Raw genomic sequence first — 19941 nt, 5'->3', positions numbered from 1 at the left:
CCACCAGTTCTACAAAATAGGTATTCTTACCTATTTCACAGACACAGATAAGGAAACTGAGGTCAGAGAGGCTAAGCAACTTGCTCAAGGTCACTCAGCTGTGAACCCAGGAGGTCTGCTCCCATCGGCGCTTTCAGAATGCCACTTTACTGCCTCCCTTGACATGAACGAACTATGCTGCTCCAGAACAGGTGGTGAGGACAGGAGGCGGCTCCTGTGATGGTCTCCGCTGTCGTGGGGAGCAGCTGAGGCCAAGCAAGAGCCAGCTCCCTCTAACTCTATTTCTGCATCTTAGCTGTACACTCCTCCCAGCCCCCAACCTGCCTAGACACCACCCTGCAGGGAGAAGCAGGGAAGCTGGGATCTCTGAGAAACTGCATTTTTATTCCAGGGAGAGAACATCATCTGAAGAGGCTGTTTAAATCATCAGATTACACTAAGCTTTAAACCAGATTGGATGTTTAGTTAATTTTCCTGCTAACCAATTGGGAGGGGGCTGAGCGAAAAGGCAGATTAGTTAAACACAAATTTCTTTTGGATAAAAATAAGAAAGACATGAAAGGTAGGAAAGATCTGTACATATGTAAATAGGTGTGAAATGATGAGCATAAAAAGCAAGAAAGGATTTTTTTCAAAGTGCTTTTGTGGCCCCAAGGCTAATCTGAGCTTCCTTCCAATCCTCGGCTGAAGGGAGACCAGGTGCCGCCTCCACTGGGTCAGGGGCAGAAGGAAGCCCGCGGAAGTGAAGGGAGAGTTCAAGGTTGTGGTGTGAGGAGCTGGGATGAGACCCAGGTCTGCTGAGCCCCAGCCCCTGGCTCTCTGCTGAGACGCATCCGCTCTGGTGTGTTCATTCCACAAACACACAGGCAAACCACAGTGTGTCCAACCCTGGGCTGGATGCCCGGGACACGGGGCAGATGAGGGACGGGCATTTTGTTCCAGGACAAAGTGTTCCATCAGCAGGGCCATGGGGCTTCCTGGGCACTTCTGAGAGGCACAAGACCCACCCTGGGCTTCTCACAGGCTTTTTGGAGGCGATCCCTAGGCTTGAGTGTAAGGTATGTCTTGGATGGGAGTGCATGTATCTTGTGAGACAGAGTGTGGCACATTCAGGGAATTGAAGTGAACTCTGGCTGCAGGTGACACTGGGAGCAGAGCACACCGAACAGATACAGGGACCCCTCCGTGGAGGGCCTTGTCACATGGATAAGTGCCAAGACTCGATCCTCCCGGTGGAGCAGACAGTGGACGTGCAGGCTTTGTCTCCAGCATCCCTCCCACCAGAAGCGCTCCTTCCATGCCAAGTCGTCCTGCAGAGGTGGCCGCTCATGGGGTCTCCACCAACCCACCTACAAATGAGTGCACACAGGCCAGTCTGAGTGCACACAGGCCAGTCTGGGGTGGTCAGTATTCCATACTTCCAGCCACTGGACTGGGCTAGGTGTCAGCATGTGACCAAGGCAGTGCCAGTCAGTGAACCCCAGGATCCAAAGGTGGAGAGAAGTTGACTGTCTGCCAAGACTGTATTGGGGGCTGCTGGTCACTATCTGGCCAGCTACATGGAGAGAGGCCACATTTGAGATGAAGCCAAGCAGACACACACAGAGCCCAAGGTTGGTGGATGAGGACATTGGTACTCTCCTAGATCCAGCAATGGAGGCAGGCCTGACTTTAATTTTCCAGGGAAAGAATGAGAAAATCCTTTTTGTGTCTCTTCTGTTTGTCTCCAAGAGTACCAACTGGGTTTCCCTGGTGGCTCAGGGATAAAGAATTGGCCTGCCAACACAGGAGACATGGGTTTAATCCCTGGTTTGGGAAGATACCACATGCCACAGAGTAACTAAGCCCCTACACCACAACTATTGAGCCCCTGCTCTGCAACAAGAGAAGCCACCGCAATGAGAAGCCGGTGCACCACAATGACAGAACAGCCCCTACTCATTGTACCTAGAGAAAAGCCTGAGCAGCAATGAAGATCCAGCATAGCCATAAATAAATAGATAAATCTTTAAAAAAAAAAAAAAAAAAAGAGTGTCAAAAAACACAAAGAGGCACATGTAGCTGGGGAGCAACATGGTTGGAACTCCACCTCTGTCCTGTGGGTGCCCTGCCCCTCTGCCCTCTCCTCTCACCAGGAGGCAGGCTGCAAGTGACAGGTAATTCAGTTCAGTTCAGTTCAGTTGTGTCTGACTCTTTGCAACCCCATGGACTGCAACACGCCAGGCTTCCTTGTCCATCACCAACTCTCTGAGCTTGCTCAACTCATGTCCATCAAGTTGGTAATGCCATCCAACCATCTCATCCTCTGTTGTCCCCTTCTCCTCCTGCCTTCAATCTTTCCCAGCATCAGGGCCTTTTCCAATGAGCCAGTTCTTTACATCAGGTGGCCAGAGTACTATAGTTTCAGCTTCAGCATCAGTCCTTCCAATGAATATTCAGGACTGATTTCCTTTAGAATGGACTGGTTTGATCTCCTTGCTGACCAAGGGACCCTCAAGAGTCTTCTCCAACACCACAGTTCAAAAGCATCAATTCTTTGGCGCTCAGCTTTCTCTATGGTCCAACTCTCACATCCATACATGACTACTGGAAAAACCATAGCTTTGACTAGATGGACCTTTGTTGGCAAAGTAATGTCTCTGCTTTTTAATATGCTGTCTAGGTTTTTAAGACCTTCCAAGAGCTGCCTTCACCAATGATGGGAAAGTGGGTGGATAAATCCGCTGCCCCCACTCCCCGCCGCCTCGAGTGTGTGCTCCCCACTGACTGTCAGCATTCTGGGGCAGGTCAAGCTCGGTCACCCATGGTTGGAGCTGGCTCGACAAGGCATCCTTTATTGGCTGCCACGCCTTCCTGGTCTCCCCCTTTCTCCTACCATGGTCTCCCGGATGTACTACCTACACTTGAATCCTTGTTCTAAGGTCTGTTTCTGAGAAACTCCGCATTAAAACATATCTTCCTAGCATCTGCAGGGCCCTCCACCTGGGTGGGAGTTGGTGGGCAATCGGGTGAGCACCTGGACTCCAGGGGACCCAGAATGTCCATTTTAAATGCACACCTGATACCCTGAAGACTGGGAGTCAGGCCTTACTCCTGATGTTCGGGGTGATGCTACACATGCGGCCCCCGTCACACGATGTCCCTCACCTTATCCCAGCAGCGGGAGCTTCCCTGCACACTCAAGGATAAGAGCCACAGGGGCACAGAGCCTGAGTCCAGAGACAGGAGCCCTGAAACTCTGCCACCAGTTCACAGTGTGACCCCAGGGAAACACTCAACCTCGCAGGGCCTTAGTCTCCTCATCCTGAAAAAGAAGAGGTGGGACAAGATAACATTCGTGTCTCTTCCAGTTTATGCTTCTAAATCTGAAAAAATTCAAGTGGAAAGAGAGACTGAGGGCAAAAGCCCCAAAGTTTAGCAGTTCCTTGGGGCAAGAAGCAGGCACAGCAGAAGTGGGAAGCCCCACAGGGACAGGACCCTGCCCTGTTCTCACCCGTGGGGCTGGCACAGGGCCTGACACCCACAGATTGACCAGCAAGGAGCCTAGCAGAGCACGCTGGGCCTCAAGCTTTTTCAGTCCCTGCTTTTTGACCCCCTCAGTGTGGCGGGGAGACAGCTAGAAACAGCAGCAGCGATCTCAGCCAGCCTTCGGAATGGCCTCAGCCTCTTGCCACCTCCTCATGGAAGCAACACAGAGAAAGTCCACCCCAGGAATGATGTGGCCATCTCGGAAACTTTTCCTGTGTCTTCACAACGAGGTAGATGACTGCTTGAACAGGACAGCGGCTTTGGAGAGAGCTGGGGGACTTCCAAGCCAGGCAGGGGCGGTGCAGAGGGGGAGGTGAGCAGGTAAACACTAAATGCACAGCAAAAGCAACGCAGCTCCCAGCTCTCCCTTACGCATCCTGCCCCTCACCTACACAGGCTCCCCCTTCTCATTATCAGCTGCAGGGCCCATTCTCAGCAGGAGCATCCCTGCAGGGGCTCCAAGCCCTCAGGGATCTTGCCCAGGGCTGTTTTCAATGCTAGTAAGCTTTCTGAAATATGCCCTGTGCAAGCCCACCCCACATCCACTAACAAGGGCATGCTGCCTGACTCTCTGCTCCTTCCACCTGGACGGTGGCCCAGGGGCTGGGGACACTGTGGGGGCAGAGGCAAAGTCTAGACAAGCGCAGCCTGGGGTTGGTGGCTCTGCTCTGGGACAGGGGCTGTCTGAGGTGAGAGCTCCAGTCCCGGGACTGTGTGGCAGGCACACTGATGTGACATTCTTGGAGAGGATCACCAGCTGTACCCAGGCTGCCAGCTCCACCCCCCTCCCTTGCTTGTGAGGGCTCAGGACCCCAGGGGACTGATTTCTTCATAAGTCTCCAGAATGTAAATCCTCCTCATAAGTATTTATGATGCTACAGATTTTACATAATAAAACACTTGGCGATTATGGATGAGCCAGTTAAAGAAAGCCAGGGTTCTCCAGGAGGGAAGAAAAGGGGACATTTCAATCTCACACATTAAATAAAAAACAGCTTAGCTCCAAACCATCTTCCCACAGTCCAGAAACAGACAAGAGGCTGGAGCGTTCCCCACAGTGCTCTCACCTCCTCCTGCAGCTGGGAAAGGGCCAGGGCAGGCCCTGGGGTGGACCAGACCCTTCTGGAGGATGCCCTGTAATGCTGAGCTCCCAGAGCCAGCTCCCAGCCATACTCAGCAGGGCAGCTACCCGGGCGACCCACAGTCCCCACTGCAGACAGATCCAGACCTTCTCCACCACTTCTTTCCCTCCAGCACCTCGAAGCCAGGGCAGAAATGGGCTCTCACTTACAGGGTCTGAGATGTGTCTCTCGGTGCAGGGAGGGGGCAGGCAAAGCTAGACAGCTAGGAGACAGGAGGCCCAGAGGTTCCAAGTCCAGATGTGGAGGGAGAAGGGTCCCAGTTCCAGTCCTGCCTCAACCTCTTAATGGTTGCATGACCTTGGGCAGGTCACCCTGTCAGCCTGTTTTCCCATCAATAAAACAGGGGAATAGGTCTGCTGCTCTAGGCCACTGCCAGGATTAAAGGAGAGAATGCTGCCAAGGACTGAGTACTCAGACTGCTAACTGTGAGGATTAGAGACGATTCGCCCTGGGCCCTGAGGCTGAACCTGCCCTGCCACTGCTGACCCCAGGTCCTAGCCGGCTGCTGCCTGCTGGGCCTCACGACCTCAGAGCGGGCAGTGCTGGGTAAGATGTCAGCTCAGGCTACCCCCTCCTGGCCCTGTGGGCCTGGGCACACATCTCCTGACTTCCACTTTGCACAGAGAATCATGAGAGGGGCCTGGAAAGCGGAGAGGGCAGTGAGAGGCCAAGGGACTACCCACCGCCATGGCTCGGTCACCTCTTCCTCATCACCCTGCTCTTACATGCCATCCTTTTCTCATGCCTTCTCTTCTGAGTTGCTGTCAGGAACCCAGCTCTCCCCTTAGGGTCCCCACTCAGCCTTACTCCTGACGAGGGTCCCTGGAGGCTGTGTTAACCCCTGCTGGGACACTGATCATAGCCCTGTGTGCTGGGCAGGTGCAAGGAGACAGGCGGGGCGGGGGGCAGCTGGCATTCAGCCCCTAGGCTGCCTGAGACCATCCTCCCTCTAGCTTGTCCAGCCTGCACTTTGGTTTTAAGAGGCGCGCAAATTCATTGACATTCCTTCCGTTGAAAGATGGAGTCTATGTCCCCTTGAAACTGAGTAAGCTTGGTGACTGCCTTGGCAGAAGGGACAGTATGTCACTGCAGAGAGCAGGGTACCAAAACCGAGCAGCTTCTGCCTGCTTGACCGCTGGAGCGGTCTAGGAGCAGCTGCTCTTCAGTTACAATATGGAAAGTCCTACTACCTGAGGCCAACCTACAAGAGACCAAGGGGAGGGACAGAGAAAGAGCTGTCCCGCATGAGAGACGGCCAGCCAGAGCTGCCAGCTGAGCCTGTGGACTCCCAGGACCGCAAGAGACACCGATTACTGTCAGTGTTTTTAGCCTCTCTGTTTTGGGATCCTTTTTATGCAACAATAGATCATTGGAATAACCTCATAACATGTTTGGAGAGACTGATCTGTTCAGGCTTAGCACACCTGAGGCACTTGTGCTGCCCTCTCTCCTCATGGACTCAGAACAGACATCACTAATCAATCACAGCACACTCCCTGAGGCCAAACCTGCTTTAGAATCCTGTTTGAGCAGAGATCCAAGGAGTCACTTACAAACTGAGCAGAGTTGGGTAAAACAAGTTTGCCACCAGGGACCGAAGGTTTCAGTAGGCTGTGCCTGAGAGATCCCCAGGTTTCTGAACCATCACATAGCCACCATTATCAGACAATGATTGCTTAGGAGAAATGGGGGCAAAGTAACTCAGGCTGTTACCCCTGGAAACCTAAATGGAGAAGGGATGGCACCAGTCACACAGTGGGTTTCAAGGGTTGTCTTCTAAACCATTCTTCCTTCCACAGTGCATCCCACCCTTCACGGATGCAGTGTGAAGTCACCCCGTAATCCCCTTGTGAGTGCTCGGCTCATGAATTGCTGTTACCAGCTCCACAGTGAGCACAGGTGGCCCTTTTCCATATAGAAGAGCCAGGCTGGTGAGCTGACAGGCTAACTTCCAGCTCAGATTTTTTTTTTGGCCCCTCCATGGCATGTAGGATCTCAGTTCCCCAGACCAGGGATGGAACCTGTGCCCCTACTGTGGAACTGTGGAGCCCCGACTACTGGGCTGCCAGGGAAGTCCCCAGGCTCCTAACTTCCTTCTGCTCTCAGAAAGGCTTAGAAGACCAGCCTCCACAAGCCTCGCTCCCTGGGCCCCGACAACCATCCATGGTGTCCCTGCAGCCCAGGCAGCTGACCCCACTGTCCCAGGACTGGGCATTCTGTGGGCAGGGCCCCAGGTAACCCATCTGCCTCTCAGTCTTTGTGAAGGAGTCTGAACTGCTTGCCTCCTGCTTTGGTGGCCACAGTTCAGGCAGCTGTGGACCACGGGAGAGAGGATAAGCTGCAGGAGAAGGTCGGGGGCCTGGGAGAGAGAGGAGAGCGGCCTACCTGTTAACAAGCAGGAAGTTCAGCGCGAGGCACAGCACGGAAGGCACAGTGGAGGCGACGGCCAGGTAGCTCTCAAAGTAGTTCTGCAAGCAGAGAAGAGAGGGGGTCGCTGAGGGCACTTGGGATGCAGGGGAGCGGCCCTACCTGAGAGCAGCGTTGGGGATCCTCTTGGTGGTGCTCCTCCCTATAATCTTCACACATCTTCAAGTGATGGCTAAATCCCCCCTGAGACACCATGGTCTCTTCCATCTCTAACCTAAGACCACTCACTCAGTCACTTGACAGACACCAGCTTGAGCTGTGCTAGGGGACATAAGGAAGGGTAGGACATTGTCCCTGCCCAAATGTTCTGCAGTCCATGCTCCCATCCATCCCACCTATTCCCACCCCTCATGGATGAGGCAATGGAGACAGGACTCAATGTATGTTTACAAAAAAAATAATAAAAAATTTTGTCCTCTCAGTGATCTTTTCTCATTGTCAAATTTTGGAGTTATCCAAGTGGGTTAGTTATGGTTCATTCACGGTCTCACATTCTTGCAACCAAGTGAGTACTCTTAGCAATACACGGGGCCCTGATCCCTGCAGAGAAACTCTGTTTTGACTGTGGATTTGCTCCTTCAATAGAGCTGTACCCCAAGATCACAGTCATTTTGGCAAGTGGCTTCTAAACTGGCCACGATGAGCAAAAGGGGCATTTTCCTGGAAGTGGCTCAAAAGTAGTGCAGACAAAGAGTGCATGAGACCACAGACAGGATGAGGGATTTCTGAGTATGATGTGCTGGAACTTGCAACTGAAGAAGCTAAGTAGCAACTGTATGCATTTTTCAAAACTCAGGGGACTGTCCACTCATTAGGGTGGCTTTAACTGAGTATACCTTATCCTTCAATATACCCGTTGAACAAAAAACCAAAACATTGGAATGGGATGATATATATTGGCTTTGGTGCTTTTATGTCAAATCGTGAACCCCAGATCAGTAATGACGATGGGTTCTATCAATTACAAATTGGCAGTTGCCATTGGCACTTGCCATCTACCTCTATAAGAATTAAATCATGTGCTGCTGCAGCTGCTGATTTTCAAGACCCCCTGAAAGATGTTCAGGGTGGAGAGAAAAAATGAGGAACTCTGTGCTCAGGGGACTGGCAGAACAGGTTTTATGAGCCCAATTCTTGTATCTCCTCATATGTGGAAAAGCACTAAAATCCTTCATGGTGATGACTGCTCCTCGTGACTAGCAGAAATCTGCAAAAAATATGTTGACTGCATGTACTCTCCCTTTACCAAAATCATGTATGTACTGACCTTCCCTGCCTCTTTGGAGCAGTTTCTCAGAGCTATCTGAGGTGCTGTCTCCTGAACTATAGTCCTCACTTTGTCCCCACATAAAATTTAACTTGCAACTCCCACGCTGTGCATTTTTTAAGCTGACAGTTTTAAGCCATGAAAACCACTTACATGAATGAAGCATACTGTGTGCAAGCACAAGGGCTTTATACAAATGATATTCTTTACCCGCAAAAATAAAAATGTGAGGACTCTGGAAAGCTTACAACACTGAACTTAACTGGGGAAATATTTTGAGTACAAATGTGCCAAGTGCAAAGAACAATGTGTGCAAAAATCTTGCCAATGCACAAAGAGCCCCAGTAACAGGGATCTCTACAGAATTTAAGACAGCTTCTTCCCTGTTAAGAACAGGGTGTCCCATGGAGAGTGTAAGATAGAGTGTGAGGTTTTTTAATGTCTCAAAACACCAGAGGAAGAGCTGTCAGAATTCTATGGGGTTTTTTTGTGATTGTTGTCATTGTCAAATCTGTGGTAGGGGCCATGCGTTCTAAGGGAGTTCCAGGTAGGGGAGTGGGATGAGGGGCCTGAGTCCTGGAGAGAACAGGAATGAATAAGGGTTTGGGGAAAAGATCCCAGAGGAGGTGGGATTTATGTCAGATCTTAAAACGGAGGGGGAGCTCTTTCCTTTCTGGGAGATTCTGGTTGCAATGTGGAGGCCAAGAAAGAAAGATGTCATAATGGGTCCCTTTTAGTTTGAAGCACAGACCGTTGCCATGGTCCCTTTTTAAGCCTGCAGAGTGCTTTGTGGTCTTTGAAATCTGCACCCTGAATATAAGGTGGTGGTGGCCTTGCAATTAAAATGATAATCACAGCTAGTGCAGTCCATCAACCATGAACCTCAGAAATAGCCTTCCTTCTTTGAGGAGCTACCTCATTGTTCCTGCCCTGATGGGCTCAGTAGAGCCTGGACTGGTCTGAGGCACTCAGTCAATTACATCTTGACACAGTGGCTGGGTGTACGTGAGGTCAGGCAGGCGCTGGGCGGGCAGAAGCAATGGAAAAAGGCCTCAAGGAAAAGATGGCTGCAGGTGGGGGCCAGGATGGCCCCAAATCTGAGCTCCAGATGACAGCATTCCATCAGTGGCTGTTCATTCTGTGACAAGTCTATGAAGCCATTACGTGGAATGCAGAAGCTCTTTGTTTTTTCAAGCAGGCTCAGGTTCCCTGAACATTTTAGGAATGGGGATTTTCTAGGTTATTGTTCTGGCTTGTTGATATTTAAGCAGAAAAAATTCCTTTTAGTGTTGGAAAGCTTTTAAAATACTGACAAGTGGATAAGGCTAGGACTCCCTTTCTGCTGATTGAGCCCATTTCTCTGCCTTACAAACAGCATGTTGGGGGGGTGGGGTGGGGGGTAGGCGATGAGGCAGGGAAAGAATGGACTTGATCATGTGCCATCTTTCTACTGGATCAGATCAGGAAGCTGTGGTTGGTGATATAAGTGGACTCAGCACATCCCAAACAGCTTTGTTTTTTTCTTGTTTTCCCACACTTAATTCCTGATATAAACATGTGGTGGTTTTTACTTAATTGTTGCTTTTGCCTCTAAGTGGAGTTCTAACAAAATGAGGTGTGGTGGGCAGGTTCTTAGGATGTCCCCCATGTTCTCAGCCTCCTGTGTTCATGCCCTTGAATCCTCCCCTCTTCTGAGTGTGGCTGGGACCTGTTTGGACTTGCTCCTAACCAAGAGGTCATGGCAATGGTGAAGGGTATGCATGAGTGTGTGGACAGAATTATATCGCATGAGACGGTAGCACCCATCTTGCTGGGCTCCTTTATTCCTCCCGTGATGGCTTGGGGTAGGCCAGTGGCCAGGCTGAGGAATCCCAAGTGGCAAAGACTGCAGGTGACCCCTAGTCGCTGACAGTGGTTTCTGACCAACGCCCAGCAAGAAACTGAAGCTCTCAATCCAATGAATGCAAGGAACTGAGTTCTGCTAACAACCCAAGTAAGCCGAAACAGATCCTTCTCCAGTCGAGTCTCCAGTAAGACTGCAGCCCTGGCCAACCCCTTACTGTAGCCGTGTGAGACCTTGAGAGGAGGACTGGGACAGGTTAAGCCCAGACCCCTGGTCTACAGATACTGTGAAATAATAAACATGTCTGTCGTAAGCCACGAAGTTTGTAGTATTTTGTTCCATAGCAATAGATTCCTAATTAGTGAGGGTGTGGGATAGCCAAGTTCCGAGTAACTGGGGTTTTTCTGAATGCTGCAGCCTTCCTATAGCTATTTAAATTCAGTTCCTGATGAAAGCAGAGACAGCTGACCATGATTTCATTCCACTTCTTGCCAGACATGAGGACTGATGTGCCCGCGCACGAGGGGAACAAAGGTTATGCTGGCTGACCACATCAGTCCCCCAAGCCTTTCCTCCCCAAATGCTTTGCTGAAATTAGGATCATTTTTGCAAGCAGCATGCACTGATTTCAAGAAACTGGACTTGGCTTATGTGCCACCCAAGGTCTGCTCGTCTTACCTCCCCCTCAGGCCATTTGGTTCTCTGTTTGGTCCCACACAGTCATGAAGCCACGGCCACTGCTGCCACCAGCAGGGGAGCCAGCTGCCAAGGAGAGACCCCTGCACCTGTGCACTGCCCAGTCTGCGCCTGCAGAGGCTCTTGCTCCCTGGGTGGCTGTGGGAGGGGCCAGGTGACCCTCTCAGAAGGGTGAAGGAAGCCCCACCCACAAGGTAGGTTTCAACCGATGAGAGGCGGGAGACAGGAAGGAGACTAGAGACATACTGCTGGCCATTCCTCCTCCGGCCTAACATCTGTTCTGAAATGTGGTGGCTCCACGTGGCTCCTCAGGAGACACCCCATGTGCCTGAGCAAGCAGCTGTGTTTTAGTCGCAAAGCCGTGGCCTGTATCTGCTCCCCTCCATCCCTGCCTCACTTCCCTTTTCCTCACTCTTACTTCCCTAGGACAGCACTCCCCAACAGAGTATGGCACATAAGATGCAGCCTCAGGCTCCTTTCTAAGAAACATCCAACCGCAAAGGCCCTATGTTCAATTCGCGATTCTACACACTGCAGACTCGCAGCTGGTGCTCCCTTCCTGGGTTCGTCTCATTTGTTTCCAAGGCCTGTTGAGGTTACCTTCCCCTATTCTACTCAAGGAAATATGAAGACAGCTGAACACTGGTTCAAACACACTGCAGTCAGAATGGTAACAGCACTGCCCCCTCCAAAGCAATCTGAAATCTCCATTCTATAGGGTGATTTTTGAGTAATGCAATTCTTGGAGATAATTTGTGTCATATAGTTCACCTCCACTTGGGACCGATTCCTTAGAGCTCCCTCAATAGGCTCTGTTGTTATTTGTCCCACCAGGTGCCTGGCAACAAGGTTGCAGCCTCCACCTCCAGAGATGAGCCCAAAGGCCCCATGGACTCCGGTGACAGAGGAGTGGGGCAATGAGAAGACCACCCCTCCAGGGCAATGGCACTGGGCCCCCTCCTATGACAGTGGAGGCTGTGCGTTGCACAACCCCAGGGGGCAACAGTCATGTGGGCAGTGATATGAATGGAGCTCCTCAGAGTTGTGCAACATGGCAGCCCTGTTTACACAGCTCATGGAAAACCAGGGGGTCAGTTTGGGCCTGATGTAATTGCAGGTGGGAGACCCAGAGGCTGGTAACCCATAGCCCCAAGCCCAGCTGAGTGACCACTTCCATCTGGATCAGCATCCCTTCATGTTCTACCCACTCCCTGGTTCATTGAAGATGCAGCAAGCCCCTGTATACCCAACACTAGGCTGGTGGTCTGGCATATAAAATAGAAGAGATAGGGTGGCTGATGCCCTTAGGAAGCATGTAGTTGGGTACAATCCCACAGCTGTAGGACAATGGATCCAAGGGGTGGGGAGGGAAGGAGGGAGTTTAGGGGGACTTCCCATAGGAGGCCATCTTGGACTGCAGCCTGAAAGATGGGGGGAAGTTTGCCAGACAGATATGGGAATGGGGTGGGTGTGGTAGAAAGAGAAATGGCATTCCAAGAGGCAGAAGAACACATGCCAAGACAGGAATGGACACTTCTTCGCCACTTAGGACTCTAACCCCGGCTCATTTGTCGGAACAGACTACCCTGAGGCTTCCCTCAGTATCCACAGGAATCTACCAAGCTGAGGCAGGAAGGCACGAGTGGTCCATTCAATCCACAGGGCAGAGAGGCAGGAGTGCAGCCAGGGCACCCGCCCCTCCCCCCGGGGGTGCTAAGGAGAGAGGGCTGCCCCACCACTCTGAATTCTCCAACCCAACGTGAGGTAAGTCCAGCTCTTACGAACAGGAAGAAAACTTCTGCTCCTTGAAGGTCTAATTGAATACCCCCGCCCTCCAGTATCTTCCCTGCACTCTGCAATTACCTCGGGCCTGGCCTCTGGCAAAGGTAACATCAAAAGTCCTCTTTGGCACCTGCCAGGTAACCCAATGGGCTTCCCTCATGGCTCAGTTGGCAAAGAATCCGCCTATAATGAAGGAGACTGCTGGTTCGATTACTGGGTCAGGAAGACCCCCTGGAGAAGGCAAAGGCTGCCTACTCCAGTATTCTGGCCTGGAGAATTCCATGGACCGTATAGTCCATGGGGTCACAGAGTCGGACACGACTTTCACTTTCAGGTGACCCAGTGGACACGGAGGCCTTGCAGAGCACCAGGTTATTGACATTTGAACAAAACTGCTTTCATGTGACCTGCACAGGTGCCAGTCCATCTGCTCTTAATTCAGCCTGTAAGAGCAAGTCAGAGCTGGGACTGCTCCCATTTTACAGATAAGAAGCTTGAGGCTAACAGGTGGACGAACTGCACAGAGGTGCACACTTGGGGAGTGAGGCGGCAGGACGCGGGGAGGGGGATGGGAGATCATCACTATCACTCCTCAAAACCAAGAGCCATGTAGCCGGGGCTGCCTGCCTCACAGTTGCACCAACCCAAAGACCATCGCTGGGATTGCAGCATGCCACTGGATGCCCTAGAGGCCGGGACTGGCAGTGCACATGGCTTCCCAACAGTGAGCAGGGCCCAGCCCACGGGTCAAAGATGTCATCAGGGTGACATCTTCCCTCTGCCCCAGCCAGCAAATGACAGGCTTGATTTTTCCCCTCTGCTTACTAACTATCTCTTTTCCTTAAACCCCACCATCCATTCCCTTGGGCATTTCCTCAGGCCTGTGGATCTGAATAGCATCAAAAAGGAAAAAAAAAAAAAAGATTAAGAGAAAAGCCCTCACTTCTGTCAGCCACCAAAATGGATGGACACGGTCTGCTGATAAGAACAGACCATGTGAAGGAGGACATTATAGTTGGGAAGCACCGGGCAGGCTTCCAGCTTCTCTCCTGACCATGCAAACCCCAGCAGAACGCCCCAGGACAGGTGGGGGTGGGGATCAAAAGCCAGACTGTGGACAGAGCCACCAGGGGCACACCAGGGGGTCAGAGACTTCCAGGTGCCAGGGCGGTGTGGAGCCACCCTGTGGTCAGGGTGCGGGGCATCGATCCACTTGTGATGGAGATGAGGAAACCCGTTTTTATCTGTGACACTCTGGCCCAGCTTGTGAACACCAGGAACGGGGAGAGATGCTCTAAAAACACAATCTAAAACTCCACCTGAGCCAGCTGGCCAGATGTGAGGCCTATTTTACGATGGGAACATTTCCTCTCCTCCGCCATGCTGAGAGGCTCCGTGCTAAGCATCTCTTCTGGAAGAATTTAATTCTGAGCTTGGAGTCCAGGTAAAGAGGTTTCTTCGGGCAGGGAGGCCCCAAAATGAGCCTGTTTATCTCTGGCAGGCTCCGGGTAAGCCTCCTCTCCCCCGAAAGCCATTAGGGCACTTTGAAATAAGTGCGGCAAATTAGTCACGAGCCGCGGCCGACTAGTTTGGGCCGGCCGCCCAGTGGCTTCCGAGAGGCAGCTTTGCGTGGCCCCCACCTCAACAGCGTGGCAGAGGCAGCTGGGCTCCTGCGGGGCGAGAAAAAGCGATTCAAGCCTGGGGGTGGCAGCTTGGGGCAGCAAAGCATTACCTGGATCACGGGGGCATGAAATTAGCAGCAGTGAGCAGGCTAGAGCCAAGAATAGCTGCCGTTGCAAACTTGCTGCCTTTGGACAGTGCAGAGCCGAGCTCTGTGTCCGGGATGTTGCTGGGGAGGCAATCCCATCCCGGCATTGGGTGGGGCTCCTTGGCAGGCCAAGAATGGAGCAGAGGGCTGGTATCCCCACGAAGATTCTGGTGGTGTTCTGTCTGTGGGTTCTAAGGCCCCTGTTTGGGGCATTGTCCTCGGAAAGCTAAGGGGTTTGTGGCCCAAGGCCTGGATGAACAGGGAAGGCTGGCTGGGCAGGGCGGGAGGGGCAGTGACTGTTTCTAAGGTCAGACAGGTGAGGGAAACAGAAGCCCAAATCCACCTAGGTGTGATGGGGTACCAGGGACCCAAAGGCACAGCAAAGCTGGGGTCAAGACAGGTGAGGTCCGGAAAGATGACCCAGCCACTCAGAGGAAAGAAGTCCCCATGAGACCTTTGCACCCTGTTCTCACATCGGCCCTGATGCTTGGCCTGAGCTGGCCTCAAGGCTGACAGTCTCCAGGCCCAGACTCCCTGGGGTTCCTATCGCTCTTGCTCTTTCACAGCTTAGAAGGCCTTCCCAGACTGCAATCTTTTTTCACAGCTCCTTTGGAATTCCTGCCAGCGGATAATAAGCAAAGTTCCTGAGGTTTTCTGGAAGGAGCCTCTCCACCCTTCCTCCCCTCTGTGTAAAGCTCTCTGGGGCAAGAAGGTACCCCTCCCCCACCAGAGCCTGCGTCTGGGAGACTCCTCAGCGAAGCCTCAGCATCCTCGTCTGCATTTTCTCTCTCCTGCACTGCTGCTCCCTCCTCCTCTTCTGCCTAACATGCCCACTCAGGTCTCCTTTGGGCTAAGAAAAAAAAACACCTCTTTGACTTCACTGTCCCCAGCTACCAGGCCCCTCCTTCCTTTCACTCCAAGCTCCCTAAAAGAGCGGCCTCTGCCCTCAGTCTGAACTGCTTATCACTCCTGGATGGTTCTACAGAAAGACTCCTTCGAAGGGTCCCCTTTGCAGTCCACCCACATCCAAGGCCTGTTCTCAGCCCTCAGGCTCCTGACACACATGCCACCCCTATAATGGGCTGAAAAGTGTCCCCCCGCCAAATTCACAGCAACCCAGAACCTCAGGGTTTCCTTTGTGGGTCAGCTGGTAAAGAATCCACCTACAATGCAGGAGACCTGGGTTCAATCCCTGGGTTGGGAAGATCCCCTAGAGAAAGAAAAGGCTACCCACTCCAGTATCCTGGTCTGGAGAATTCCATGGACTGTATAGTCCATGGGGCCAGTAAGACTGAGCGATTTTCACTTTCACAGAACCTCAGAGGTGACCTGATTTAGAAACAGGGTCTTATAGAAATATAATTAGTTAAGATGAGGTTATACTGGATAAGAGTGAGCCCTAAATCCAAGGACCAACGTCCTTCCAAGAAGGAGAGGGCACCTGGACAGACACACAGGGAGGGCGCCCAGGGAATGCACAGGCCGAGACCAGAGTAGTGCTGCCATAGGCCAAGGAAGTTCAAGGCTGACTGGGAGTCCTGAAACCTGGAAGAGGCAAGATTCTCCCTAGAGTCTTTGTCGGGGGGAGGGGGCAGGCAGAGGGGCAGCATGGTTCTAGCCTCTAGAACCCTGAGGATGAAACTCCTGCTGTTCCACGCCGCCTGGGTCGTGAGGCAGCCACAGGAACAGGAACCCCCAACCTGGACTCGTGGGCCACCTCCCTGCCCTCCTGACCTGCTCTCTCTGCCACTGGAGGGGCCTTGTTAGTTTCCTCCCTGCTGCGCTACAGCCCTGCCCCGGAGTTCCCCGGCCGCGACAGCCCCACACGTGCATCAGTTTCTGCCTCCAGAACACTTTCCACTGCCAGCCAGCCATGCTACCTGAGCCCAAGCTCCACCCTCCCCAACCAAAGACCCTCAAGGCAAGCCCCCCTCCAAAGGCCCAGGGTTCCTCCTCCTTTTCTGTGTCTTCCTGTCAAAGTTTGCTTGGTTTCCCTTTCACTCTCACCCCAGCTCCATCATTTGCTGGTCCCCATATCCCCAGCAGCTGACTGGGGCTCATGCTCACTCCACCAGATCCCAGCTCCACCCATGTCTCTGCCCAGCTCCTTCTTCTGCCCACACCTCCTCACCCCCAATCCAAGCCCACCTGTCCTATGTTTATCTGCCTTGCAGGGTCCAGCAGCTGTGGACTCTTCCCCATGCAGCCTGGCCTCCTGGCCCCTCCTTGGACCTCCTCACGCACTGTTGCCTCCCTTTTGACCCTTTTTAAGCTGCAGTTTGGTTATATGATGGCACATGGGGGTGAAGAAGGATAATGGGTGGTCTCATGTAGCAGGCTGAAGAGGGGTGTTTATTTCAGATAGTACTAGGGAGCTATGGATGGAGAAGACAATGGCAACCCATTCCAGTACTCTTGCCTGGAAAATCCCATGGACGGAGGAGCCTGGAAGGCTGCAGTCCATGGGGTCACAAAGAGTCGGACACGACTGAGCGACTTCACTTTCACTTTTCACTTTCATGCACTGGAAAAGGAAATGGCAACCCACTCCAGTGTTCTTGCCTAGAGAATCCCAGGGATGGGGGAGCCTGGTGGGCTGCCGTCTATGGGGTCGCACAGAGTCAGACACGACTGAAGTGACTTAGCAGCAGCAGCAGGAAGCTATGGAAGGCCTCTGAACAGCAAAACCATATGGTCAGTGCTAGGTCTAGAGGGTCACCTGGCAGGAGGTGGCGGAACGAATGGAGGGGCAGAAGCTGGTGGCAGGGGCTATGCATGTATCCACTCATTCATTCACTCAAGAAATGGTAAAAGGCAGTCAATCTTTCAGAGCCCACTCAGTTATGCAACAGGTAATGGCCGAGCACCTTCTATTTGCCCAGCATGTGCTGGAGGCTGGGGTACTCTAGTGAGGGAGGAAAAAAAATGAGTAAACAACCTTTTTAAAAGACAGGAAATTGTAACAAATGCAATGAAAAGAAAAACCAAGGAAGGGGATAAAACAGGGCCTAATGCGGGGACTTATATTGGCGAGAGTAGTGAGACGGTAACATGTGAACAGAGACCCAAGGATAAGCTCGTGAAAGGTAAGGGGATGAATGAGGTTGGTGTGTTCAAACAACTGAAAAACCAGGGTGATTCTGGAATCCAGGGAGTGAGGGAGAGAAGAGGGGACCAAGCTGGCTGAGGCCAGAGTTTGGATGTGAGGTTCTAAACCCTTGAGAAATTGGGTACCAGCACCCACTCACCAAGCCCCCACCATGCAGAGCTATTTCAAGTGTTCTTCATGTATTTAATGCCTCAACATTGCAGACAAGGACACTGAGGCTCAGAGAGGTCAGGTACTTGTCCAAAGCCACACAGCTCAGACCCAGTCCTTTGTCCTCTTATCTGGCCTCTCTATTTTGTCTTAAAGAAACCACTTCGGCAGCCTCCATGGAGAATTGATGGCAGGGGACACCCTGGGAGCCAGCGAGGCTGAGGCTGTGGAGGGAAGAACTGGAGGGATTAAGACGTTTCAGAGGTAGACTTGACAGGACTTGCTGAAAGGCTGACTGTGGGGGTAGAAGGACAGAGGAAGACAAAGGGTAACCCCTCAGTTTCAGGCTTGAGCAACTCGACTGGGCAGGGAAGGACGTCTGCTCCAGTGTATTCTGTGCAAAACTGACCCCACGGTGAGAGTCCTGAATGCGGGACCCCGGCATCTAATCCTGCGAGGGTCTTCCACCCGTGCCCTCTCCCCATGAGTCCAGCACAGACAGGCCCTCTACAAACACTTATCCATCAACTCCTCACTCTGCTCGTCTTTCTGAGCCCAGTAGTGATTCAGGGGGAATTTAGTTCAAGTTCCTGCTTTCATGGAACTGATGTTCTGGTCAAGGAGACAGTCGGCAAACGCATAAGAAAATAAACAGACAATATGTCAGGCAGTGGTAAGTATTATAAAGAGAAATCAAGTCAGTTAGGCACCTCTGTAACAGATCTCAGAACACTTGTAGGGGGAGAACCACAGGGAGCAGCCAGTCCTGGGGTTGGCAAGAGATTGGCCTGGGGTCAAATCTGTCCAGCTTCCTTTTTTTGGGAAATACTGAAAAAGTCATGCTTGTTTGTTTATGAATTATCCACAGTGGCTTTCACTCTACAAGGGCAGAGCCAAGTAGCTGCCACAGAGATCCCGTGGCCCAAAAAGCCTAAAACATTTACCATCTGGCCCTTTGCAAAAAAAAGTTTGCCAGCCTCAATCTAGTTTCTTAAGGAAACAAGAGCCCTAAGTCACCCAGCAAATTCGACAGAGTCAGAAACAACCCAGCCTTCCCGAACCCCAGGTCCTTCCACCAGGCAGGGTGAGCAGGGTAAATGGCAACATCACTCCTGCCAACCTTCCACTCTGCTCCCCGCCCCCTTCACCTTCACCTGGTCCCTGACCAGGGGCAAGCAGGCCTTGGATCTTCACCCTTTACGTGCTACCTACACACCCTCATTCCTGCCTGGAAGATCCCATGGACGGAGAAGCCTGGCAGGCTATAGTCCATGGGGTGGCAAGAGTCGGACATGACTTAGTGACTAATCCACCACCACCAAACACCCTCAGGCTAGAACCTTAGTCAGCAGGGAAATGGCTCAGAAACAGACAGGACAAAAAGTCAGAGAAACTGGAAGCCTACAAGTCCATGCACAACGTCCATGGGCTGAGAGCTGATTCGGGGCTCGGCCCCTGATGTTGCTTGGCCAGCCTGTCCTTCCTCTTCTGCTGCTTGACCATGTGGCCAAGGCGAGGAGGAAGAGGCCTTCCCAGGAAACTCCCCACCTACCCTCAGTTTCTGCAGCTCCCAGAGGGCTGATGTGCACTGGTCCCCAGGGCTGACCACTGAGGGCAGGGACCAGGCCCTGTGGCATGTCTGTAACGTGGAGGTGGTGTGGCAGTGCTCTAGACTCTCTGTAGGAGGAAACCCAGGAGAACCACCAGGAGGAGGGAGTCCTGAGCAGCCTAGGCTGCCGTTCCTCACCCAACATGACCTCTCCTCTACAGGGAGGCTGTTTGTTTTTGAGGCCCATGTAGGCAGAATCCATAGGCTGCTACACACCTCAGATGTGTGTACACACAAGTGCACACACAGACAGGACTCCCAAGAGGACCACCCCCCAGCCCTTGACACCACCACATGCCCCTCCCGGATCACGGCCCTGTAACAAAGGCGCCCACAAAGACTACAGTCTGTTTCCGCTCTCTGGATCCTCGGGATGATCAGTCACATTAAGGAGACTCGAAGCCCTTGAATTTGTCAAGGAAATCGCCTCTGGATTCTAAGGACGAGAGAGGGAAGGAATAAAACCGAAGGCAGAGGGGGAGTGATCAATAGCTTGGGAGGGCCAGGGTGCAGGGTGCCGGTATAGAGAGGGGCCCTGAGCACACAGGGAGAAGACAAAAAGAGAAGTCGAGGCCATCGAAGGCATGACTGACGGCGTCTCAGGCTGGGCTTTTTCTTTC

General features: G+C 52.4%; 1 protein-coding gene across 3 annotated transcripts in view; it reads right to left on the bottom strand.

Moving 5' to 3' along the window:
- The window catches only part of SLC29A3 (solute carrier family 29 member 3), a 45854-nt gene that overhangs the window by 11853 nt on the left and 14060 nt on the right, over positions 1-19941 (bottom strand). For all 3 annotated transcript variants that reach the window (XR_009734285.1, XM_061405814.1, XM_061405815.1), the window contains exon 3: positions 7056-7138. Coding sequence is in view for 2 of the 3 variants with exons in the window: in XM_061405814.1 (XP_061261798.1) it covers positions 7056-7138 (83 nt within the window). In the remaining variant the exon portion in view is untranslated. The remainder of the gene's footprint in view (positions 1-7055; positions 7139-19941) is intronic.

Source organism: Bos javanicus, chromosome 28, assembly GCF_032452875.1.
Source record: "Bos javanicus breed banteng chromosome 28, ARS-OSU_banteng_1.0, whole genome shotgun sequence".
NCBI classification, from domain to species: domain Eukaryota; kingdom Metazoa; phylum Chordata; class Mammalia; order Artiodactyla; family Bovidae; genus Bos; species Bos javanicus.
The sequence above is the reverse complement of the archived record's forward strand: the minus strand, read 5'-3'. Positions and strand labels throughout refer to the sequence as shown.